The sequence below is a fragment of the Malania oleifera genome, chromosome 1 (assembly GCF_029873635.1).
Source record: "Malania oleifera isolate guangnan ecotype guangnan chromosome 1, ASM2987363v1, whole genome shotgun sequence".
Lineage (NCBI taxonomy): Eukaryota > Viridiplantae > Streptophyta > Magnoliopsida > Santalales > Ximeniaceae > Malania > Malania oleifera.
The window spans coordinates 129,661,715-129,689,049 of NC_080417.1; the positions used below are offsets into that span (position 1 = coordinate 129,661,715).

At 37.6% G+C, this 27,335-nt stretch overlaps 1 protein-coding gene and 1 non-coding gene across 3 annotated transcripts; one reads left to right on the plus strand and one right to left on the minus strand.

The window, feature by feature from the left end:
- Positions 1–75: 75 nt before the first annotated feature.
- Positions 76–24,900, plus strand: LOC131146553 (14-3-3-like protein D). 2 transcript variants are annotated; one of them, XM_058096225.1, is made up of 7 exons: positions 76–416; positions 538–844; positions 928–1,015; positions 23,348–23,457; positions 23,552–23,700; positions 24,492–24,544; positions 24,639–24,900. In XM_058096225.1, exons 1-6 carry the CDS (start codon positions 341–343, stop codon positions 24,542–24,544), a joined length of 783 nt encoding a protein of 260 aa, XP_057952208.1. In that variant the 5' UTR covers positions 76–340; the 3' UTR covers positions 24,639–24,900. The 2 variants fall into 2 exon arrangements, with proteins under 2 accessions (XP_057952208.1, XP_057952199.1); XM_058096216.1 differs by having other exon boundaries at positions 100–416; positions 23,552–24,900.
- A 1,792-nt stretch (positions 24,901–26,692) lies between these two features.
- Positions 26,693–26,853, minus strand: LOC131147277 (U1 spliceosomal RNA). The gene has a single exon (XR_009134670.1). It is a non-coding gene; the product is annotated as a U1 spliceosomal RNA (small nuclear RNA).
- Between the last annotated feature and the right edge of the window lie 482 nt (positions 26,854–27,335).

Below are 27,335 nucleotides of genomic sequence, written 5' to 3' on the forward strand. Positions count from 1 at the left end.
AAAATTCATATGATCTTCTCAACTTTCATTTTCTTTTTCAAAGAAATAAAATAACTAGCTTTACATTATGATTTCATTCTCACTTTTTATCAGGTTTCCTCCAAACCGGTGAACATGCTGCCACTTGTCGGTACGCTCAGCCGAAACGATCTGAAATACGACGTGGATCCCGCAAGACCCTTCTCCCACCGGCAACCGGCAATTGCCGGTAGCCAGTAAAGACTCCCTGCTCTCAGCAAGACCTCACCTCTCCATCCTCTTCCCTCGTCTCTCCTCTCCGGTCGCCCCCTCTCACAGTAGGAAGAGAAGAGAGAGAAAGAGAGAAACTCAGAGATCAGCCATGGTTTCCCCCTCCAAAGGCCGCGAGCACTTCATCTACGTCGCCAAGCTCGCTGAACAAGCCGAGCGCTACGACGGTTAGGGTTCCTCTTTCCTCTCTTCTTCTCTTTCGATCTGTGATTCGAAGTTCATTTGCTGAGGAGCTTCCAGTTGCGGTTGTGTTCTGCTTCTACTTATTGGAGTATTTTGTTTGTGCAGAGATGGTGGAGTCGATGAAGGAGGTCGCCAAGCTCGACGTCGAGCTGACGGTGGAAGAGAGGAACTTGCTGTCGGTGGGGTACAAGAACGTGATCGGCGCGCGGAGGGCGTCGTGGAGGATTTTGTCGTCGATCGAGCAGAAGGAGGAGTCCAAGGGGAACGAGCAGAACGTCAGGCAGATCAAAGCGTACAGGCAGAAGGTGGAGTCGGAGCTCTCCAACATCTGCGGTGACGTCATGACTGTGATCGACGAGCATCTCATTCCTTCTTCTGCTGCGGGGGAGTCCACTGTGTTTTACTATAAGATGTGAGGATTTGATTTGATTTTGGTGATTTTGTGGTGCTCTGATTTTTGGGTTATTAAAGGATTTGCGTTTTGAGCGATTACAGGAAGGGGGACTATTATCGGTATCTTGCCGAGTTCAAGGCAGGTAATGAGAAGAAAGAGGCCGCAGATCAGTCGCTTAAGGCGTACCAGGTATACTGCCATCTGTCTTGGGCTCATGATTATCATCATTAAGGTTACAGTTTTTGGCAATTTATCAGGAAAAAAATTTCTCGTTAGTTCTTTGTTTTTTTTTTTGGCATGTCAGTTGTGTGGGTTACGCGATTGGCGTGTAATATTCCTCTTTTTTCATATATATTCTATTTTCTAGCGGATCGAGAACCCACTATGCACGTGCAAGCATTAGACATTGTTTAATCTCAAATTTTAAAGATTCCTGTATTTTGGGGTAGTTTTGAGTGATTTTAAATAGTATATCTGGGTGCTTTCTAAGTAAGTAGTCACGAAGAAAAATAATATCCATACAAAGAAATTTGGCCAAAGGAAATAAAAGGTCACCTTACATGGAGGTGTAACTTCGATCTTTAGCATCAATAAGTCGTTAAATGGTTGGAATTTTAGACATTTATTTTGTGAATTGCTGCGTCCACAGCCCTAAATTTAAGGAAATAATGAGGAAATGGGAGAGTTATGGACGTGTGGGTAGGCTTTTAAGGAATGTTAATTTACCAAATTACTCATAAATTGAGAGTTTTATTTTAAGTGTAAACTTGTATAAGAAGGTACTTCAGGAAAAGTTAGGGCAAAATGTGCAGATTGATAACTGCCTCGGGTTCCTTTAGTTAATAGTATAGATTGTCCATGTGTCCTTGTTTTGAATATTCAATTTTGAATGTTAAGATGTGACAATGAAGGTTTTTTAGAATATAATGACCCAAAAAATGTAGATTGAAACTTTTCTTTTGTCTTAATTAATTTTAGGTACATATGATTAATTAATTCCTTGCATTTTTATTTTTTCGTTTTTATAATTTAAGTAAGAATTTTGCCTATGTTTTTAACGTACTCTTTATTACACAATGAATTATTGGCAAGTAGTAATAAGTTTTTTATTGATATTTAGAATTTTTATATCAATATTTTAAGATGTTATAAAAATAGATACTAAGAAAGAGTTTTTAATTATGGGTTAGTTATGATAGAATATCTGTGTTAGTTGTAAATTAGTTATGGGTAATTGTAAGATACTAATATTTTTCTAAATTGCATTAGCTTTTCTATTCAACTAATATTTATACATGAGTATTTCAAGAAACAAAAAATAGACATCAAATTAGGGAAATCTCTTTTTATTTGTATAGATGTAAAAAAGCAATACTTTGTTTTCCATTTTTTAGTCCCAAAGATACGAATAATTTTTTAGGGAATAGAAGAGGATATTCACATGACCTTTCAGAGGTTTTGCAGGGCGATTTGAAAAAAAAAAAATAGTCAACTCAGCTGACCAGGTTACAGTGGATGACTAGAGCTTGCTTATAGTCCAAAAGGAGTTAAAAAGACCCTTGAGGAGTCATTGCAAAGCTAGAGGACTTGAAGGCCTAGGTACAAGACCTAACTGCTAGAAACCTTGAAAATAGAGGGAGAAGCTAAGATTACTCATATAAGCCAAAATATGAAAATGAGACAAGAAGACAAGGTGAATAAGTCCTATAGAAATTTAGAATTTGCTTCGCTTGGTCATATGGGGGTATTTGTGGGTTAGACGTGTCTAGTTGAGCATAAGCTTTCAATTAAAGAAGGATACAAGCAACATCAACAACCTCGAAAGAGGATGCCTAACAAAGTAGTGCTAAACATGGAGGGAGAAACAAAATGGCTATAAAAGGCCTTATGTTGAATGTGCCTATTATTGCCTCAATAATAAAGACAAATGGGAAACTTGAGGTGTGCATAGATTTTTGAAAACGCTCCCACCCTAAAAGATGTATATTCTATGCCAATAAAATGCTCTTTTTCATGGATGGTCACTTAAGCTATGATCATCCCTATAGTTGACGAAGATGTCCACAAGACAACATTCTTGTGTGCAGGTTCCATTGGCATTTGTGACCCGAAGGGCCTTCCATGCTTAAGGATGCTGGGGCTATCCTACCAAAAGGCTGATCTTATGTGACATTGTTTAACAAGTTAATGAGTATATACTGACCATGTACTAGTGAAACTCAAGATCATCAAAAATCATATTTGGGATTTTTTCTTGAGCATCAAAAGGATGAGGCAACATGTTTTAAAGATAAAACTCTCTAAAGTGTGCCAAAGAAACTTCTTAGGTTTCTAAGGTCATAATAGGTGGATTGAAGTGGACAAAAACATGAAAAAAGCAATCATGGAGGTTCAACTTTGCTATTATGAAAGAATTACAATGGTTCTTGGGACAAATCAACTTTAGTTTTTACAAGACGCATAGGTAAATTGAGTTTAGCTTTCATAGGCTTCATTACAGTATATGTAACACAAAAGATAGTAAAAGGACAAGCCTAGGCTGATTTTGTAGTTGGATTACCTATTCCTAGACGTCCTAGATGTGAAGGAAAATCTGAGTCTTAGCTTGCCCTTTGGAAGTTAAGGTTTGACAGTTCTTGATTCTCTTCGGGGGCAGTTATAGAGGTAACTATTAAGTCCCCGAAGGGCGCTTGACCAAGTTCTCATTCAAGCTCATTGAGAATCCTTCAAACTATGGAGTAAAATATGATGCACTCATTATTGTCTTGGAAGCTTATTTTTAGTCTACATCCAAGGTGATCCATAACTAACAGTAGATGTAGTAATGGCACTCCTAAAGAAAGGAATTTAGCCTTCAACATCTCTAACGATGAGATGAGTGAGGATAGGATAAAATTAACATACATTTTCTTTGCAATCCTAATTATCCTGCTAATAATGTCTAGGAATTGAATGCAAGGTAGTTTATTTTAGGTGATGGACTACACCAACTCTATAAGAAGGGAGTCGGTGTGCTATTATTAATGAAATGCTCAAGGCAATTACTATAGTCCATGTGGGGATTTGTGGAACACACCATTCACACATTAAAATGCAGTGATTATTTTAAAGACACTGGTTGGCCCTTCAAAGATAAACTACATACTAGGAATCATTGGGAAAGTAAGACCCTGGTTCGAGGAGAAATGCCTACATATTGGTGGTCATAGACTACTTCACCAAATGGGTTGACGTAGAAGCCATAAAGACCTTTATATATATTAGAGGAGACTTGGAGCTGTAGGAAACTGCTGCCTGATTTTTTTCTCCTTCTCATCTTCTCTTCATCTCTAACTTTACAAACTCCTCTAAGTTTGGTTTATTTGAGCTAATTTGGACACTAAGTTTTGCTCCTTTTCATTGGTTTGAGAGTCATTTAGGGCCTGGGGGGGGCTACTCTTTGTTAGGCTATTTAGCATGCTTGGTTGGTTGTTGTGTGTGTTTTCATGGTAGTTTGTTGATGTAGAAAATATAGTACATAGAATTAAAACAGGTTGGGTAAAATGGAGGAGTGCATCAGGTGTGTTGTGTGATCATAGATTACCCTTAAAATTAAAAGGAAAGTTTTATAAGACAACTATAAGGCAGACTATGCTTTATGGTTCAGAATGTTGGGCAAATAAGAAACAACATGTACAAAATGTAAAAGTTGTGAAATGCGATATTAAGGTGGATGAGTGATATGACATTAAATGATAACGAAAGAAATGAGCATATACATAATAATTTAGGCATAGAATCGGTTGAAGACAAGATAAGGGAGGGGCGGCTTAAATGGTTTGGGCATTTGAAATGCAGGCCTAGTAGAGCACTGGTAAGAAGGAGTGAGTTAGTTATTGTTTCTGGCATGAAAAGGGGTAGGGAATAGGGATAGACCTAAAATAACTTGAAATGAGGTAGTGAGGAAGGATTTAATAGCGCTTAATTTAATAGAGGAAAACACTCTCAATTGGGTGAATTGGTGGAAAAAGATTCATGTAACCAACCCCACTTAGTGGAACTTTAGGCTTCTTGTTGTTGTTTCCTTATGTGAAGTGAGTCGCATGTTTTTCTAGTATACTACTATTGTTGTTTTGATGTTCCACTTGTTGATTGTGGCATGATAATAGGGATCTAAATGTTGGTATTTTGTAAAAACAGTATTTCCAAAGTCGCAACTACTTGTCTCCTCTAACGGTTGTTTAAATAATTATTTAATTTTATTAATAGTTATGAAAATGGTTATGACTGTTTATGTGACCGTTTTGTAACCATTGTTATTAAATGTTTTGTGACTGTTTTCTGACCATTGTTGTTAACTGTTTTATGACTGTTGTTGATCATTTTTTAATACTTATTTGTGTATATATATCTCGAGGCTAGATATGTTTTGAGAACTTGATTTGTTTTGATTGGTGAGTGCATGCCGATCAAAAGGGGGGTTGTATCCTAGGGGTAGACGCCAATGAGCCTTTTGCACCGTAATGGAGGGGCAAAACTTTTCTAAAGGGCAGTGCTACGCACACCTCAACCTATAAGCTTTCTCAATTTTATTTTCGGCATCCTATTTTCATATTCATTTTTTCCAATAGTAAATTGGGCGAATCTAGAGTGGGATGGACAATGCTATCTTCGCCTTGCCACTACATTTCAAAGGAGTGAGCTTTTTGGATGTTGAGTGAGATTGGCACTACCTTATGGCTTGATTATGGGAGAAGTGGTTTTTTGTTTATGTTTTCTTTGTTTTGTTGATGTTTGTATTTTCATTATGGTTTGTCCTATATTTTCTATATGGAGATGTCTTATTCTTCTTTATGTATATTCTTAATCTATTAGCAAAATCTCTTCATTTGCTATCAAAAATAAAATTAAGAAAGCATATTAGGACATTTTTTCGTCTAGAGTCGAGTCTTGTATTAAATCATTGTCTTCTCCTTTTTTGAGTTCGTGTACACCAATATTTTGTGTCCTTTGTGGATTATTTTTCACATATAACTTGGATCTTTGTGTTAAAATATAGGTTTGAATTTCTTAATGTATTTACTCAATTTTATTATGAAATAAAAACTCAATTTGGTAGTAGTAATCAAAATTTTTGATATGATAATGCACTTGAATTTATGAGCTCAGTCTTTTTACTTATCCAAAGAGATTATTCATTTATGTTCCTACCCTTATGCCTATGGATAAAACTTCTGCTGGGCTTTTGAATCCATTACCACTAACCCAAAGAAACAATTGAGGGCTTATGTATGGCGGGTAGTTGGCACAAACAACATCACTACCACTATGTAGTTGTGATGCAAGAATAGCATCAAGGATTTGCATCCATGGGAGAATTTTAGAAGAAATTGAATAGAGGAATGGTGGGGAAAAGAGCTGGAGATAAATAGGGGAAAACTCAAGTTCATTTCAATTCAAATTCAATATCAACTGCTTACAACATGGCTTTCACGCACTATTTATTAGAAAGCCTCTTCACGTGAAATACACATAAACCTCTAAAACTAGAATACATTTCAAACATACCCCTAGAGTATACAAATACTACAAACAAGCCCCTAATATGCATAATCTTAATACGAGCAAACTAAACACACATAATTAAACAACTAACCAGCTTAGCACATTTGGGTTTAGGATCCAATAAATCGTTGACCCTATTCTTTGACATAGGCCTACAAATTGGGTCAAACTGATCCATCCCAACACCCACTTCTCATCCTTCACCAATCCCCTCCATCCAAAAAGAACTCGACTCCGTCAAGTTGGGGAAAGTATCAAGGAGCTCATCACCATGAATAGAGTCATCTCGTTTTGTAAGAAAGGAATCAATGGTATGCTTCAAATTTGGTGAGTGGTAAAATTCATGATCGCGTTAACTTATACTTGTTATCAATGGAGAGGGAATAAGAATACTTGTATACATTATGCTTAACCTTCCTATCAAATAACCATGGACGACCCAAAAGGATATGACAAATTTTAAGAGGGAAGGATATCACATTGCACTGCCTCCACAATGGAACTAATCTTGAAGGGAAGTAAGCAACAATCATGAACCTTTAAGTTGGTATTATTCACCCAGGCAATTTTGTATGGTTCAGGATGAGGCTCAACTTTCAAATTTAACTTCTTCACAGCTTCTCCAGAAACTAGATTTGTGCAGCTGCCAGGATCAAAAACCAAAGTACAAAGCTACTTTTGGTATATCACCGAAATTTGAAAGATGTTGGTTCGCTTCCAATCCTCTTTTTCTTTAACCTTGTGGGAAGCACTAAACAGATTTTCACATTGCCATCGTCATCTAAGTCACTTGGGATTTCTATTTCTGCTTCAACTATTTGAGTGTCATCATCATCATCTCCTTTTTCTGCAACAGCCATGAATTAATTGGGACATTGTGTGACTCAATATCTAAAACCTTGACATTTAATGCATTTGAGTGATGGTTGGCTCTTAGAAGTTGTTCCAGAATGCTCAGGATTCTTCGAAGAGGTATAAGTCTAAAGACCTTACCCAACTGCTCAACTGTCTTCTCTCGTACAACTTCCCTAGTACTCTACTCAATCTGAAGGGCTAGTGTAGCTCTAGGAGTGCAATCCTCCTCAATCTGAGTGGCTTCCCATACTGCATCCCCAACTGTAATGATACAACTTGCAGCAAGTTTGGAAGCAATAGCTGGCTTTAACACTTTCCATACTAAGCTATCATCACATACTCCTTCCATTCTATACTAGCATGAGTAGCCAAATGATAGAATCTACAAGTGTACTCCATCACCATCTTCTCTTCTTGCTTCAAATTAAAGAGGAGATGAACATGCTGCTGATAATTGGGAGGCACAAGTTGCTCCGGCATGGCTTGCTTCATCTCTCCCCACATTGTAATCTCACCAGTCTTCTTGTTCTAAAGATATCCCACTGTTTGATCCACCAAATTTGAGCAATTCCCTTCAATTTTGATTCAGCCAAGTACAACTTTCTAGCCTCATTCACGTCATACCATTGGAAATAGTACTCCGAAGAATACACCCAATCATCAAATCCATCAAGAAGCATCACCATTAAAATCTTAGACTTCTAGTTTAATTCCCTCACTCAGATTACTTTGGCCTTCAGACAACTCAAAAGTATGAGGGACAGCAGCTATTCCACCATCTTATTTGGTAGGAAATTCCATGGGCCCTTTACCTTAGGCTTCAATTTTGTTTGTTTGCCTATTCAAAGCATTGGCAATACTCTCCAAGACGTTTTCCTTGTTTTGTACCCGGCTGGATAACAATTGCACCTTTGCAGACAATTCAACATTGGTCACAATGATGCAATTATATATCACCAGGGATTCTTAACCGATTTGCGAACAAGCCTCAATTATTCATGCAAAACACAAACTTCACTCTTAATATTTAAGAACAATCTTCGAGTCACCTTCAATCTTGAGTATCATGCAAAAATGAAATGAATTCACATAGAAAACTCACAAATGCAGCAATGAAACTTGATTTCCATGCTGGTCACAACAATTTCTAGCATTTCTTGCCAATTTATTGCGCTTGCTTGCAATATATTGTATCCACAATCAAAATATCTCCTTGCAGGTCAAAATATTGCGAAGGAAACCCAAAATATCATGGCTGGGCAATTTCTTGTGAGACTGGAAACAAGAGGAGAGTTTGGCTAACTCACTCTAGTTGCTAGCGTGCGGGACGCATGTGCTGTCGGCAAGGGTCCTCCAATGATGAAAGTTGGGGCCAGGGGAGATCAAGGGATTGGGGTTGCAGTGGTAGTGGTGTGATGAGGAAAGCACAAGAGGTTAGGTTTTTGAAGGGTTGACAGTTGGGTAACCTAGTGGTGGTTGTGGACCCAACACATGGTCAGTTGGTGATGAAAATTTGAGGGGATAGGTTTTGAGGGGTTTTGATTTCAATGGGATGGGTGGTGTAGCACAATGGTGTCTGGAAAGGGGGTGTTCGAACAAATCAGGACACTGCTGGAATTCAGAAGTTGAGAACTGATTTTCGTTTTTTTAACTGAAATTTAGGGCAAAGAAGAACCAAAGAGAGAATGAAGGAAGAGAACGGAGAGAGAAGAAGACCAGAAGGAAGAATAAGGGAGGAGGAGGAGAAGAAGGAAGAAGCAGCAACAGAGAGGGTAGTTGTAGAATTGTGGGGAGAATGAAAAAGAGAAGAAGGGAAAGAAGAAGAGTGAAAGGGAAAGATGGGGGAATTGAAATGGAAGAATGAGATTGTGGTTGGGCTTTGATAACAAATGATGCAGGGGCAGCATGAAGGATCTGCAGCCATGGGAGAATTTAGAAGTAATTGAAGAGAGGAAGCCAGGAAGGAAGGGGAAGAGAGGAGGGAAGAGATACAAGGGGAAACCCGTGCTCTCTTCAATTCAAATCATGGTTCGAAATCGCGGTCGCAGGTAACGTCGCATAACGGTCGTGGGTGTTGTGGGACACGGGAGACGCGGGTGTTACGTAACATGAAGCGGGTGTAACGGTCGTGAATTTTTTTTATGCATGCACAACCATGCCAAAATCGAAAAATGAGCATGAAACCCATTAATACATGATTTTTAATGAATTTTAAAGGTCTTCATTCAACCTACGAATGTTTTTTGATAGGCATTATGATTTTTATATTAATTTTAGTGCATTGTTTACAAAATTATTTTTTTTTTTATAATTTAAATTACTTTAATGAGTAAAAAGATGTAGAAATGTAATTAAAATGAAGAATCAATTAATTAAAGACAAAGTTACTAAAAATGAGTCAATAAACTCAATACTCAATATACACAATACACATACATGAATACAATATTTCAAATTTATAACATAACAGTATAACACATGTCACCACCAAAAAGAATGACGTGGTGGGTCTTCATAATTTGCATCTGTATCTCGAGATTGGGATTGGAAATTATCTCCCCATCCTTGTGGAAATACATAGCTGAATAAACCCAAATTTGCGTCATTTCGTTGTTGCTCCTCAAAATGTACTGGTGATGAAAATCCAATTGATATGTGAGGTGCATAATCTCCTCGTTGACCATATCCTAAATAATGTCCATAAGTTGGGGTTGGGGGCTGGCTTTGGGTAGTGTGTAGAGGTGGACTCACTATGAGATGATGGATATGCTGAATGAGATCCATATGATTGTGATGATGAATCATCTAAACCAAAATTGCCAAAACTACGAACCACACCATATGAATCTTCAGCAGAATCACAGTCTCATTGTTGGCTACTCCTCCTGGGTTGTGAAGATTGGTAACCTGGAGGAATTCCCAAGTCATAATTTTTGGGTATATCAAGTAGTTCATAACGACTTAGAGGATATGTTTCCACTACAAATGATGTCCCTGTATCATATCCATACCCATATTCTGCACCGCTGCCACCATCACCCCCACCCCCAACCCCAGTCCCAGCACCACTAGGTCCACTACCACCATCATCATCACTTGGTGGGCTCAAATCAAGATTATCATCACTTTGTGTACGTTCAGGACTTAAACTTGAATCATGCACATTTATTGGTGGCTGATCATCTCCTTGTGCAGTACCACTGACCTCTTCATCTAATCAATTGGAGTTGTCCTGATCGTCGAGTAATGGTGCCTCTCTTTCCTGTAACCATGGACTCAAAGGATCATTTTCTTCGAAAATATAGTCCAAGTTAATAGGGTTAAAACTATCTTCAATGTCCTGTTGGCTTTTTCTCATTGTATGTCTCAACTTTAACCGCATGTTGTAATGCACGAAAACAAGTTTTTGCAATCTCATGTACTTTAGCCTATTTCTTGTTTTCGTATGGATAAGACTAAAGGTGCTCCAATTACGCTCACAATTCAAAGCTAACGTGGTTTGACTAAGAACTCTGATTGTTATTTTTTGTAGCTCAGGAGCACACATGCCATAATGAATAATAAGAAATTGTATTTTATTAACACTTACCAACTGCATGTAAGTCTCGATGCAATTGAAAACTCCACCGATGATCAATAATTTTCTAATAATCTTTGTAGAATTGGCAGTCTTTCTGAATTGCCAACTTTGCCCTATCAATTGCCTCATATATGAAACCTATAGTTGGTTTTTCATCATCATCAACCAATTTAAGAACTTTCACTAAGGGTTCCTGCACTTTAATTATATCGGAGGCTTTCTACCAAAACTCTTTCCCTAAGATAATCTTCTTTGCATCATATGCTGGACCAGATTTTGCCATTCCAAATCTTGATTTTTTCCAAGCATCAGATGTGAACATTTCCTTTAATGCTTGTTTATGCCTAAACAATAGTCTCCAAGGCAATAAAGTTGGTGGCAAATCGAGTTATGGCAAGACGAAGCAATTCTCTATTATTTGTGAATTTTTTCATGAAATTCACTGTCCACATGTGGTTGTAAATAAAAAAAGTTATTATTTTAGCATTTTCTAAGGCTTTCTTCACATTACTTTTTTTACCAATGTCTTCAAGAATAAGGTCTATGCAATGAGCTGCACATGCTGTCCAGTAGAGATTGGGTATCTTTTGCATTAATAATTTTCCTCTCGCCTTCATTGCAGCTTCATTATCACTTACAACTTGGACAACCTTTTCCTCTCCAATTTCTTCAACTACCTCGTCCATTAATCTAAAATGAAATTATAGATTCAACAATTACTACTACTTAATTAAAAATATGTCAGTCATCAAGTGGCTTAAGAAAATTAAAATTACAAAATTACTTGAAATAATATTCAGTTGTTCAGCTCGGCACATTAGATGCATCAACTGACTTGTGGAAAACAGTGCCTCTATTGGAGTAAACTAAAAAGTTTATTATGTGTTTTCTTGTGGGCCCTGACCAACCATCACACATAATGGTTACACCTCTCTCATTCCAAATGCCAGTAAAAGAAGATATATATGTTTTTATTTCCCGATACTCTTGCTCTAAATATATTTCAAAGATCTCATAGAGTGATGGACCCTTCACCCCCTTTTCAACCTCTGCAGCAACATCAAGCATCGGCTACAAAAAAGGAGAGTCAGCTACGTTCGCTGGAATTCGATTATAAATTAGAAATTTGCTCACTGCTTTTCCTAATTTACTCCTTAAACCCTTTAGAATTTTGGTATTTATTTTTGGTTGCTTGACACTCCTATTTCTTTCTAGAGTAGGATCCATCGCTCTTAATCTAGCTTCAGGGGCGTTAGGATTAATCCATTGTCGCCCACTGCCTCCAGCTTGTCGAACACTTTGTGACTGAGCTCTACCAAAACCACCGGCACTGCCACTACTAGAGCCCCCCCGCGCTGTTCATAATAATTATCACTTCCACCGGTTCTTGCCCTAAATCTTTGCCTCTATTCCCATTCTTGTTGTGCTCGTATGCTTTCTTGTCAAACAAATCTCATTATTTCCTCATTTGAATCTTCGGCGTCGCTCAAATTTTCAAAATCTCCTCTGATTTGAGCTTCTACTTCATCTTGCCTTTTTTGTTTGTCTTTCTTTTTCTCTGCATATTGTTGTAGATGTTTCATCATTTCTTCTCTCATTTGCGTGGTTACATTGGGACATGAAGACAATTTTTTATGTGCCAAGTGTTGTTTCAATCACGTAATTCCTCCTTTAATTGTCTTTCCACATAATTTACATAAGACAACATGTCTACTACCTTCTACTAGAGTAGCAAAATGCCAACCAATGTCTTCACTAGGTAGCTCTTCAATTCCTTGTCTATCATGTGGCATATTGGTGCTTGATTAGATGACTTCTACACAAGTAAACAAAAAATAGTTATCATCCTTATACAATAAATTAATAATAAAATGGTACATAATTAACTAATTAGTTAATTACATAACAATATTACATAAATGATGGATTAAATTTAAACTTCAAGTTACTAAATACTAACTATTAAAAATTTTAGTTGATTTATACATATATAATACAATAGTTTATATTAAAATTACAATTTAACAAAATAAATATGGAATTGTAAATCTTTCAATTTAATTATTTAAATGGTAATATACTTGAACTTGAGTCACTTAAGAGTTGAGACTTGACTAATTGTGTTCGAATTAGAATTTATTATAAATTGTAGATCTAATAGTAAATTATTAATTGTCAAGGATCTCAAGGTATTAAAAATAAATAAATATGTAGAATATTAGTTAATAATTTTTTACTAAATCTGTACTCTAAGTTTTTAAGTTTTAAGTTTTAGGTTCTAACTCTCTAAGAGTCTAAGTAACTCTAAATTTTATATTTTAAAAACTTTATACTAATTTTTTTATTTTAATTAATAAAATATACTTATACAATCATTACTAATTTACAATTATTAATTTGTATTCTAATTAAATAATAAATAAACTAAATTTATATACTAATTATATTTATATTTTATAAACTGAAATTATAAAACAAACTGAAATTTACAATTTATATACTAATTAGTAATTAAATAAACTGAAATTTATAAATTTATATAAACTATAAATTGAAATTATAAAACAAACTAAATTTAAAACTGAATTTTACAATTTATATACTAATTAAATAAATTGAAATTTAAAGCAAATTGATATTTAGAATCTATATAAAGCAATAAAGCATAAATTGAAATAATAATAAACCAGATAAATTATTAAGCAATAAAGCATAAATTGAAATAATAAACAACATACATATTACATACCCACTGGCCACCACCCACTGCCTAGTTACCACTTACTCAATACCCACTCCCGACTCCCACGGAAGCTGCGAGCCTGCGACTGCGAGAGAGCTACTGGCCTGCTGTAGCTGCTACCTGCAAGCCCCCAAATTTTGGAGGAATCGAAGGCTTCGAAGATTCGAAGCTGATTTGTGGGTTCTTGGACGAAGGAGACGAATGATGGACTGAGGGAGACGAAGCTGATTTTGGGGGTTTTAGGGACTTCGAAGCTTCAGATCAGTAGATCAAAGCTGTACGTATGAAGGAGACGAAAAATCGAAGAGTGAATCATGTGAAGAGGGAACTAAACTTAGCTTGCGGACGACAAATCTAAGGGTTTGAAGGCTTGAAGCTGCTTTTCGGTTCTTAGGACTTTGGAGGATTCAAATGACGATATCAGACGAAGGAGAGACTCACAAAGTGGAGTAGATTCGAGGAGATAAAGTACGCTGTAAGGGGCTGTCGGCCGTAACGTGCCGTAATGGACGTTTCGTTTCGTAATGATAGTGTAACGGCCATTACGAGCCATTATGTTTCCATAACGGCCGTTACCCATGTGAATTTTTGGCTTGCCGCTAATGCGGCTTGTAACGGTATTGGCGACCTGTTTTTCCGTTTTGTAACAGCCCGTTATGCTATGTAACGGCTGTTATTTAATACCATGATTCAAATTTAACATCAATTGCTTACAACATAGCTTTCACACCTTATTTATAAGAAAGCCTCTTCACATGAAATTACTTATAAACCCTTAAAACTTCATTACATTACAAACATACCCTTAGAATACACAAATACTACATTCTAGCCCTCAACATACATAATCCTAATACAAGCAAACTAAACATACATAATTAAACAACTAACCAAGCGCATTTGGGTTTAAGACCCAGTAAACCATTAACCCTATTCTTTGACATAGGCCTCAAAATTGGGTCGAATTGATCCATATAAATACCCGCTTCTTGTCCTACATCAAGCAGCCTCTTTTGCCCTCCACTATTTCAACTTATGGCAGTTGATATCCCTCGTAGTGTAACTTGGATTCCAATTGCTTAATGAAAAGGTATCCAATTGCTTACTGTCACGGTCCGACTATTTTCACACCGTTGTGAAGGGCCATGCAGCGCTAGCTAAAGCACTCTTGCTTAACTAGCCAGCCTATTGTTTACCAACATTCATCTATGAAGCACTTTCATTAACATTCATTCAGATAGCAGCGGAAATAGTAATCAATTCATGAAAGTCGTGGCAAGCAAGCAGTAAACATTGAAGCAAACGTAATTCATTAACAAATCCTCCGTTGACATGTTTTACTTAGCGAGGGAGACAAGTAGGCTAAGCACGTTGACAATTGCTAGTGAGTTTTATAATGACTGATGAACACTCACCCTCCCTTAAAGAGGTTTTTATGAAATTATCATCCTGACACTAGGAAACATCAAAGTGACCGAGGAGTCATACTGTCTTATTTGGCTTACAAAGACTCTACTAGTAGAAAATAACCCTATACTAGTATTTACATGATGGAAACCCATCCCTAGCACACGAGATAAGCGGTCACAGGCAAGCATAATGCCTTGAACAAGCTTAGCTCGTGACATTCTCCCCCACTTATGCGGTCGACGTCCTCGTAGACTTTTGGCGGTAGGTACACTTCAAATTTGTCCACGAACGGTTGAATATCTTCCGCAGAAATCCAGCTGATTTCTTTGTCATCAAGGCATTTCCACTCCACTAGGAACTTCTGCTGCTTCTTCCTTGAGGATATGAACTTTCTATCTGCAAGGATCTCTTCAACTTCATGTCTGTGAAGTTGCACTGTCTTCAACTCTGCGCTGTTTGATTGACTTCTGCTCAGGTCGTTGGTGTTGGCGTTGAATGGCTTGAGACAGTTGACATGAAACTGTGATCTTCTCTCCTGATCTACCCACTTCTTCATCTGCTTAGAAGCTTTCTCCAGATAGGCTTGGGCAAACTTTGCATTCTGTCTCCCTTCACTGGTGAAGATGTACGCCCTGGGACTCTTTTGTCTGTACAGCCCACTGTGTGAGGTAACAGCGGCAGCTGGCCTGTAACAAGCTCAAAAGGGCTCTTGTTGGTTGTTGAGCGCCTTTTGGGCGTTGCCATAGAACGGAGCCACATCAAGTAGTTGCACGCCATTCTTCTAGTTGTCATTGACAAAATGGCACAAGTACTCATCTAGCAGCTCTCTGAATCTCTTCATCTGTCCATCTGTCTGTCGATGATAACTCGAAGAGATGTCAAGGTGTGACCTGAATATCCTGAAAAACTCTGTTAAGAAGTTGTCAGTGACCATTAAATCTTGGTCACAAATAATAACTTGGGGAACACCCCAATATCTCACAATAGTCACAAGGAACAATTGTGTCGTCCCCTCTACCGAACAGTACTTTGGTGTGGCCATGAAAGTACCATACTTCTTCCGCTCCCCCTTGTCTTGTTGGCAAGTGAGACAAGTTTTGGTATAATCATCCACATCATCCCGTGTGTGCGGCCAATAATACCTTCCCAATAGTCCTGTCATTGGAGTCATTCTCCGTGAATACCCCTCAACGAACTTCCTGCAGTATCTAGTAAGGCCAAGAAAGGAACGCAACTCCTTCACTGTCGTGGGGATCTTCCGTTCTTGAATCATCCTTACCTTCTCCATACCCCTCCGAATAGGACCTTGTTCAACCACTTGACCAGGGAATTTGTTGCTCCGCCGAGCAAAAGAGAAATTCTTCTTCTTCACGTTCAGAATGTTTCCCTTCAGCCTGTCGAACACCTTCCGTAGATGCTTTTCATGTTTCCTTTGAAACAACACCGATGCTCCCAACGGCGTTTTGGAAGGGTGAACACATCCCGCTTCCAATTCATCAAGCTGTTTCCCCAACTCTACTATCTCTCGAGGCGCAATCCGACATGGCCCTTTAGCAGGTGGTTTCACTCCTGATAACAACTCGATTTCATCCTCCACAGTTCGTCGTGAAGGCAAATTGTGAGGCAGCTTATCCGGCAACACCTCCTTATACTCATCCAACACCGCTTGGATGGTCGTAGGCCCCAGCTCTTGGCCTACTTCTTTGTCTACCACCACCGTGGCTAGGCGTGTCTGCTCACCCTGACCCAATCCCTCATTGAGTTGTATGGCTGAAAAGGACTTCCCCTCGTCTCCTTTCGTTGCAACGACTTGCACCATGCACGAGTGATCTCCCATCAGACACAGGGAACCAGCCGAGGGCATCAACACTACCCTCGTCCCCATTAGGAACTCCATTCCTAGAATGACCGGATAGTCATCCAATGGCACCGTTGTGAAATTCGCATGACCTTCCCACTGTCCAAGCTTTATAGCCACTTGCTTGGCTACTCCCAGAGTAGGCTGGGCTACAAAGTTAACTGCTTTCATGCGTCCTGTATCCTTCTCTAAGGATAAGTTGAGTCTCCATGCTTCCAACTGCGAAACAAAATTATGAGTAGCCCCCGTATCCACCATAGCGCGAGTACTGTTCCCATTTATCCTCAAGTCCACAAACATTAACCCTTTTGCTCATGTAACTTTCGGTGTTTTTGCCTGCTTTTCCAATGCGTTCACCAACCGCACTGAACCCACCCTCGGGGCATCATCCTCTTCCCCATCGTCTTCCACTGCCTGCTCTACAATGGAAGCCTGTATAGCATTAAGTGATGCTTTGTGAGGACACTCAAAAACTCTATGAGTACCTCGACACAAGAAACACTCAAGTTTACTCTTCCCCTTTCCATTGGGTGTGTTGAACCCTTGAGACGACGAAACTTCTTGTGAGGTTGATGATTTAGACTCGGCTCCCCCACTCTTGGGTTTGCCATTCTTGAAAGACTTTCCACTGTTTCCTCTCCGCCAAACCGTTTGGACGAAGCGGTCTCATCACCAGTGTAGTCTGTCAAGCGTTCTGCAGCTGCTTGTGCAGTTGACAAGTCTTGAACCCTTTGCCTTTGAAGTTCAGTTCTTGCCCACGGTTTCATCCCCTCAAGAAAATAGAACAACTTGTCCTTCTCCGACATATCCCGAATATCCAACATTAAAGCATAAAATTGTTTCACATATTCGCTAATTGACCCCGTATGCTTGAGATCTCTCAGTTTTCTTCTTGCATCATACTCAACATTCTCAGGAAAGAATTGGCCTTGAGCTCTCTCTTCAAGTCTGCCCAACTATCAATTACACAACTTCCATTTTCAATTTCTCTGTACTTGGTACGCCACCACAGTTTGGCATCACCAATCAAGTACATGGTTACAGTATCCACCTTTGCCTGTTCTGAGGCCATCCTCACAACACGAAAGTACTGTTCCACATCAAACAAGAAGTTCTCTAACTCTTTGGCATCTCGGGCACCCTCATACGTCCTGGGTTCTGGCACCTTGGTCTTGCTAACTCTCGGAGTGTTGGAGTTCCCCATAGCAAGAACCATCACATTCATCTTTGCATCCAGATCTGCCATCTGGGCCTGCAAAGCTTCCACTGTGTGGCGAAAGTCCTCTGACAAGTGGCCTAGCAAACCTGTTTGATGTGTTTGTGATCCCATCATCTCATCAACAAGTTCTCTCATCTGGGCCACCTCCGCGACCATAGTGTTGGTTGTTGTTTCAACCTGTGCTTCCAGCACGCTGATCCTCTCAGCAGTGTTTGGTGCCATGGTCACTTACCAAAGCTTCCCAAATCCAACAACGAAGGCAATCGAATTCACGTAGCAACTCAACCTTGGGCTCTCACCAAGTGTCACCGACTTGGCTCTAATACCAAATGTCACGGTCCGACTATTTTCACACCGTTATGAAGGGCCGTGCGGTGCTAGCTAAAGCACTCTTGCTTAACTAGCCAGCTTATCGTTTACCAACATTCATCCACGAAGCACTTTCATTAACATTCATTCAGATAGCAGCGGAAATAGTAATCAATTCATGAAAGTTGTGGCAAGCAAGCAGTAAACATTGAAGCAAACGTAATTCATTAACAAATCATCCGTTGACATGTTGTACTTAGCGAAGGAGGCAAGTAGGCTAAGCACGTTGACAATTGCTAGTGAGTTTTACAATGACTGATGAACACTCACCCTCCCCTAAAGAAGAGGTTTTTATGAAATTATCATCCTGGCACTAGGAAACATCAAAGTGACCGAGGAGTCATACTGCCTTATTTGGCTTACAAAGACTCTACTAGCAGAAAATAATCCTACACTAGTATTTACATGATGGAGACCCATCCCAAGCACACGAGATAAGCGGTCACAGGAAAGCATAATGCCCTGAACAAGCTTAGCTCGTGACACTTACCCATGTTGATTATGTTTCAATCCATCACCTTCCTAGTCCCTATGGGTTCTTTTGCCTCGTCCATCTTCTTTTTTCTATCCCTTCCTCACATGTTGGATCGCTTTCTAACCTTGGATGGAAGCATGCAAAGGGTGTCAAAATGGATGTCCTTACCACTTGAGGGATTTAGGACTCGATTGTTCTTTTTGTAAGGAAATGGAGTTAGGTGTTGTTGGGTCTACACCATTAAATATCTTTGGCTTTATTGTGAGACTTAAAGGTTGATTGGTTGCCAAGGGGTGCAGCCAAACATATATTGTTGATTATTTTAAGATCTTTTCTCCTATAGCTTGAATAAATTTTTTTTGTGCCTTGATCTCGTTGGCAGCTAATTTTGATTGGCCCTCCTACCAATTGGGTGTGAAGAGTGTTGTCTTGTATGAAGATTTGGTGGGTATAGGTTGCATATGGTCATTTGTGGTCCTAATAGTCTCCTTGAGCTTGGGTTGACGAATTTAGCATGATGGTCTTTGCATTTGGTTTTTATCTAGTGCTCCTTTGACCATTCCGTCTTTGTCCACAAAAAGGAAACCAATGTGGTACTTCCAATAGTTTATGTTTGATATCATCATCACTGACAGTCATTAAAGCAGAATTGCTGAAATCAAGCAGCGACTTCAAGAAAAATTTCAAAATCAAGGACTTGGGTACTTGCCATTACTTTCTGGGTAGTTAGATTGGTGTGAGAAAGGATTGAATTTATCTTAGCAAGGATATATCTTGGACTTGCTGAGTCAAATTGGCATGTTGGGCACTAAACCAGTTGCTAGTCCTATGAGTCCCTATGTGAAGTTGGTCTAGGATGTTGGATGGAACATTAAGGACAATCATTAATATAGGCAGTTGGTTGCAAGTTGATATACTTGATTATCACTAGACCTAACATATCCTTTTTGTGGGGGTAGTGAGTTAACTTATGTAAAATCTCAAACAACCACATGGGATTGTATTTTTGCCATATTGGGTGTTGTTTACATGATTCTATGGTGTATCTCAAAGCTCTCGCGGCATATATTTTATATATAAATGTAATATAAACTGTGAAATCATGGGATACTTGATATTGTGTTGGTTTGTTGATGATCTAAAGTCTACTACTGTACATACGTGGGAGGTGCTCTTGTTGCCTAGCATAGTAAGAAACAACTACTGTAGCAAGATTTGATGCTAAATCAGAACCTAAGCTCAGGCTCATAATAGTGTGACTGTGCTTATGTGGTCGAAGTCTCTTATGTCAAAGATGAGATTCTTGGAAACAGAACCCATTGATATGTTTTATGATAATCGAGCTGACATTTATATTATTAGCAACCATGGTCTTAAATTTTCACGAAACTATCGAAATTTCCACTTTCCATCATCTTTGAAATCGAAACGGCAATCGATTTCCCATCTTGCATAGTTTCCTTCAAAATTTCAACAGTTCATCAGAAATTTATCAAAATCTCAAAATTTTAGCGAAACTTGTCGAAATTTTAACAATAGAATAAAATTTCCTTGGAATTCAAATGTGAGATTAGACACAAAGTGAAATTTCTCTCTTAAATCTATCTTATTTTTTGGTTAAAACAAAAGAGTGTTACAAGGGCTTTGGAAATTATATGAAAAATTGAACTTACAACAACATTTTATTTAACCAGTCATATCTAAATTATCTTTATTTGTATTGTATCAACTGAATATGTTTTATACACGTTATATTACAACTATTGCACCTCATACACAACATAACTGTATTTAATTTATAATATATTAGTCCTGGAACTTACATTATTATGTGTATTAACCATCTCTAAAGTTTCATAAAAGAATTCCATGCTTTACGACTAATTCCACCGTTTTTCAAATTGAAGTCGATATTTCTGTACTTTTGGAGCTGTGAAATTTTAGTCGGGATCGAAATTTAAGACCTGGTTAGCAACCTAATGTTTCATGAGAAGACAAATCCACATTGAGGTTGACCCTGATTTTGTGAAGGCTACTTTGTCAAAGAAGGCTGTGAGGACTCCATTTGTGAAATCTGTGGATCTGATGAAGGCTTAATAATTTTTATTAAGCCTACCTTGTCTAATGGTTGTAACAAGCTGGGTGAGATGCTATATATGCACTTCTAGCTTGGAAAAAGGGAGGCGGGGGGGAGGGAAAGTGTTAAAAGAGAATATGCTATTTTATTAATTTTCAGGTCTGAGTGACATATTTTTGTCTTGCGTGTATTTTTTTTATTATTAATTTATAAAAGGCAGACCTGGAGCTGTACTGACATGCTGCAGGCAACTGCTGCCATATTTTTCTCTCCTTTTCTTCTCCATGCCAACTCTACAATAGATCAGGTGAAGGTCATTGAAAGTGCATATTGTGTTCCCAATTTAGATTCTTGATTCCATTACAATGGGTCAAGCTTTCGTCTTTGATAGATGAAGGATGCAAGCATTCGCCCTAACACAATATTTGGTACACCATATTGAATGGAATGTGAGTGGATTGGAATGAAAAATTTTATAGCAAATATGTAAAATTATAAACACCAATTCTGTTTCATTTCATTTCGCTCTTTATACCAAACATTATAGGAGTTAGTTATAAAGATCTTGGTAAGAGGTCATCGAATTCATCAAAGCAGAGATGGTGTTCTGATTCGGGATGCTCAAGTCCACTATGGCAGTCAAGACTTGGTCTTCAATGGACGAAGGATGTAAGCATTCACCCCAAGAGTTTAGGATGAAAATATTGATTATGCCCAAACCCAGAAGTTACCAGTAAATTTCTAATTTGAAACTCAAAAAGATCATACACAAAACCTTGTGCGTGGGATGAGTCAATTTGGAGATTTTGTGGGTCTATTGAACATTTAAGGGGCTGAGCATAGGGATAACACGTTTATGGTCAAAATTTTTTGTACTGTAATTGGAAACTAAAGTGAAGTCTCTGCGAGTTGGATGACCTCAGTGGGCCACAGATTGAGGCATTTAACCGAATGATAATCCAAAAGAAAAGTGCCAAAAGTGTGTGCAACAGAAGGGTTAAGTACAAGAGTTCCAAAGTAGGAGGCTTAGTGTGGGAAGTTATCCCTCTGTGCTCAAAAGATGTGGCACTCGGAAATGATCGCCAATACAGGAAATGCCATCACTATATAGAAAAGTCTTGGATGGTAATGTGTATGGGTTGATCTGCATAATTGAGGAAGAATTCCCTCATCTGGAATTCCTTAATTCCTTATATGTCATCACATTGGGAAATAGTTCAATTTGTTCCCAATTATGAATCATGATTTAACAAAAGCAAATTATGGTGGTTATGGTATTTTGGATTAGAGTTTTGCTTAAACCAACCGAGCATGAACAATATTAATCAATTTTGAAAAAGATATGATTCATTGATTGTGTACTATTTTACATAAGCAAGGAGAAACAAAAGGAAATATTGCATAACTTGGTGGGGGCTGTGCTACGGAAGTCACAATGCCTCGAGCAAATCCCTATAATATCTCAGTTCTTGTGTAGAAATGGGCGAAAGGTCATGAATAGAATGAGAGAGAGCCAAACAGGGTACAGAAGCATTGAGGTAGAATAATGTCTTAGTTGGAATGGCATTATCTTTCCCTTTAGAAGGATGTTGCTTTGACACAAAGGCTTGGTGTCTCCTTGAATGTAGGACAAGAGGTGGAGAAACCATATTAAATGCTTGAGCAAGGGCGTCAATGTTATTTGAAAGGTGGTCTCCTACTATTTATGGAACATTAACATGGTCTGTGGGTGCTCAAGAAAGGGAGTCATGTGAATTGCTCAAACACTATATGTCTGAAGGATAAAGGGGCACTAGTCACTACTGTCTATATTTGTATAAATAACACCGGAAGGGATTGAATTCTAACTCATTTTCATAGTTCTTTTATGGGGATGAAATTTCTTTGTAATTACAAATTAGAGATTTTCATATACTTTGGTTGACTAAATTATTTAAACCTTCAAAAAATCAAACTAATGATTGAAGTTAAGCAATTGTTCAATCTTTTGAAATAAAATAAAATAAAATAATGGAAGATGTTAATACTGCAGCCTTCAAGACTGCATGTCAGTTCCCCTGTGTGCATTTGGAATTTTCCTTTATTTTAACTGAAATTTTGCTCACAGAACTTTCTGATATTTCGAGCTAGGCTGTGTACTTCCATAGTTTATGGTCATCATTGACACCTGGGTTTAAATTGTCAAAATGAGTTTGCTAACATGAATATTCTGGGCATCTTATAGAAGCATGACCTCTATGTGCATGACCTTATGTATTAACTTGGTTTGTTGGTTTCCATCTTCTGTTTGCAGGCGGCTTCTGCTGCTACAGAGACTGAATTATGGGCTTCTTATAGAAGCATGACCTCATGTATTAACTTGGTTTGTTGGTTTCCATTTTCTGTTTGCAGGCGGCTTCTGCTGCTGCAGAGACTGATTTATCTCCCACACACCCAATCCGTCTGGGTTTGGCTTTAAATTTCTCTGTCTTTTATTATGAGATCATGAATTCACCAGAAAGGTAGACATTAAGCTCTTATATGAGAATCATTATCCTTTTTTCTGTGGGGTCTGTGCAGAATGAATTTTATCTAAATGGTAAATATGTATCTCAGGGCCTGCCAACTTGCAAAGCAAGCTTTTGATGAAGCCATTTCAGAGCTGGATACCCTGAACGAAGATTCTTACAAAGACAGCACTTTGATTATGCAGCTTTTGAGGGACAACCTCACTCTTTGGACTTCTGACATCCCTGAGGATGGAGGTAATCTGCAGAATAGAAATTGGAGAAATTGTGCAACTGATTCAGTCCCTTTATAGTTTTTGAATGTAGCTATCCATCTCAGCCCTTCGTTCTTTCCTTTACACCTGCATGTGAAGCTCCATGCTCCCCAGGCGATCTCTTGGGCTGTTCCGTTCAATGTGTAGGATATAGCCTGCAATTCTAGAGCAGTATGTCAGTAGTCCACGAGTGGTTTGGAATGTTCAAGGAAAAAAGGGAAAATAAAAACACAAGGACCCTCTTTTTTGAGACAGAAAGAAAGGCTTTCTGTTACACCTGAAATGCAGCATCATCGTCCTCTCTTCCCCACCTTCTTCCCTTATTTCCATCTGTCCCCCCCCCACCCCCCTTTGTTTGTCGTGCTTGCTTCCTATTAAGTTCTTTCTATTTATCGGCATTTACGTGGAGTAAACATGGTTCCAAAACTGTAAGGTATCCAAAGCTTTTATTTAATGAGTTCGGCATTATTTTTGAGTGTATTATCTATTTGATTGGCCAGGAAAAGTTTAATGGTAGCTACTTGTCCTCAACTAGTGATGGATTTCCACTCCGCTTCATTTCCTTTGTCATTTTTGGCGATGATCTGTTAGGAAAAAAATTAAATGCGTTGTTGTTGCAACATTGTAGTAAGTCTGCAGTCACTTGTTGTACTAGGTTGTAATCCTCAGTGGAAATCTCGGTGCTCAGATAATTCTACTGGCAATCAGATGATCTCATTTATTTATATATTTATTTATTTATTTTTGTTCTGTATTCTTATTTTACTACTGCAGAGGACCAGAGGATGGAAAGCTCTTCTAAAGCTGGCGGAGGTGAAGATGCATAGGTGGGTTTGCTTATTCCTTCGATATAGATGAATAGATCCATTGGGGCTGTTCCATGCCTGTTCAATCATGAATGTATCGTCGTTTTTTATGCAGTGAAACTGAAGGGATTGTGGAAAACAAGAACGATGATTTCCCATTTGAGTCTTCGGTATTGTTTTTTTTTTTACCCTTTTGTTGTTTAAAGGAGTTTCGAATTCTCCCCTCGATTTGATCCTTACTATTGTATGCTATTGTTGTAATTAATATGTTGCAATAGTGTATGCCTGAACACTCATTTACATCCCTTCCTGCTTGCTGCCGAAGGATTGACATGGTTTCCTCAGGAGGCTTTATTTTTATACTTACTTGCCTCAAATCTCTCTTGAAAAATTTTACATGTTTGGTAGGTAAAATGGAATTAAGTTTATCACTTGATTTTATAATGATTTCATTCTATTTTGAGATCTTAGCAGGAACTGTGAAGTGGATTCTTTGTCATGTTTAGTGGCGTGTAGCCTCTGAAGCATTAGGCATTGAGGGCATTGATCTCATCTTATTTTATGTTATCATTTTAGTGCCCCAAGCTTAGAGCACCATCATAGCTTCAGCTATCTATACGCATACTTATATTATTATATTAATCTAGATCGGTTTAATTTTTCAATCTTCAAAATGTCTTTCATTAACAAGTAGTTACTGCCAAACATTCTCATCTTCAAATACAAGATTATATCCACTTTACTACTAGGTTTTATGCTGAGGGAGAGACGTGGGTGAGATGTCCAATTTTAACCAAGGGAGTTTTCAAAGTTTCCAATGTGTGACAAACTCATTTCCTAACTCTACTAATTTGGCAATAGACAAATTTGTAGTGCTAGTTATTTAAGAAAAGATTTCAAAGTTCAGATTCTGACCTTAAAAGAGGATAGCAAAGAATACAAAATAGGAGATGGTATGCTTCCTAAAAACTTATTTTAATTTGTTAAAATCCACTATCAAATACTATCTTAATCAGCTCTACCTATTGACATTCTTGATGTCTAGCAAAGTTTGTCTATTTCCTAAAACATATTAATGTTGGGGAAGAACATGAATGTTATAAACTTTTAATTAATGTAGTTAATATATTTGATCAAGTTTTGACTTTGCCTTCCCCCGCACCCCCCCCCCCCCCCCCCCCAAAATTTTTTTTTTGAACTAATAGGGTGATGCTTGTTAGAATTAACTTTAATCCATAAATTTAGGAATCCAAGATTATCATGTTATTCAATTAAGAAAACTAAATGCGGAATAAATGCTTGGATACATATTAAATGTAGAATAAATACTTAAATTCATAGATGTGTCTGATTTGATCGTCCAACAATCTCTAGCGGAGAGTTTTTATTTTTCGCAGTTAAATCCTTAAGTGCCTCACTTGTATTTTTTTTTCTAGATGAAGAAGCAAGAACGTAAAAACTGTTTGTGATTTGACTTGGGGACGATAATCCTATCATATTTTTTTATATATATTAGGTTTAGTTTAGAAGCTCATCAGTCCCAAATTAACTTACTATTTGACAGAAAATAATTATTCTTAAATATGTGAACCCACAATAGGAAATTAAAACTTCCTAACAATCCTTATATAAATATTAAATATACATCTATTTTCATTTCAAGAACTAAAAAAAGAGGCTGATCATTTTTAGGCTTCATTCGTAATTTAGAAAATAATAAGGAAAGGAAGTAAAAACATGAAAAATCTACTTTTTTAGATTTGGTTAAGTGAGAAGAAAATAAAATATTGTAGCAAATAAATTAAAAAATGTTAATCTCACACATCATTACTATTTATTTTTTCTTAATTTTTAATATATTAGAAAAAATTAATTTCTAATAGTGTTTGGTAGAGAGAAAATATGATACAAAATGAATTCCTCCTTGTTTTCCTTGTTTTAAAATTTTAACCCCAAAGGAGCAAGAATCCCAAATACTAAATGTTAGAAGAAACTAAAAATTTTGAACTTCAAGGAAGTTTGAAGCCTTTTGTTTTTCTAAACAAACTTTAAGTTTAGTACCTTACATCATCAAGATGATACAAGCCTATGAAAACAAATTAGAAAAATTTTACGACAAAAGAAAAAAGTCCTAAAGAAGGGAACACAAAATTTTGAACTATAATTTGGGGAGGGGCCGCGCGAACGCAGGCACCCACTGTCACAAATTATGACGTACACTCTCCCACTTGAGGAGATGTTAGATCAGTGCACCTCCTAAGTGCAATGGAGGCCACCATTCTAGGCCATGGGCCTTTTTGATCACCCATAGACCCCGTCCAGGTAAGTATGAGGTCTTATTGTGTTTAAACTCATTTTATACTCCTCCATTCTAACTCACCAATCACTCACTATTCGATGTGGGACGAACCCATCCATTCCTAAGCTGCTATTTTGGCAATAAACAAGTTTATAGTGTTAATTATCTACGCAAAGATTTCAACGCCAAGCTTAAAAGAAAGTGCAGAAAGAGTATAAAATGGGTAATAAGACACATTCCATTATATAATTTAAGCCTAGTGATGTAGTGAGCCTCTTATCAACAAAAAATGATATATATATTATTTTTGGAGCTCTTTTGTTGCATATGTGCATTATATGATAGGTGTAAATTTTTTCTCAAATTCTAAAAATTATTTTTTTTCAAGGAGTAAGAAAGAACTATAAATTAACTTACTATATTAAATGTCAAAATATATGAATTATAAATAGAAAATTAATAATAATAAAAACGGGACCTAACACATAAGTAGGTTGGTTGATATTATTAATT

What these genes read in the sequence shown, in the direction of transcription:
- LOC131146553 (XM_058096216.1), top strand. Translation starts at nt 341, where the DNA reads ATGGTTTCCCCCTCCAAAGGCCGCGAGCACTTCATCTACGTCGCCAAG. An exon ending in ACTGTGTTTTACTATAAGAT is followed by an intron (nt 845 to 927) that starts GTGAGGATTTGA and finishes GAGCGATTACAG; the next exon opens with GAAGGGGGACTATTATCGGT. An exon ending in AGTCGCTTAAGGCGTACCAG is followed by an intron (nt 1,016 to 23,347) that starts GTATACTGCCAT and finishes TTCTGTTTGCAG; the next exon opens with GCGGCTTCTGCTGCTGCAGA.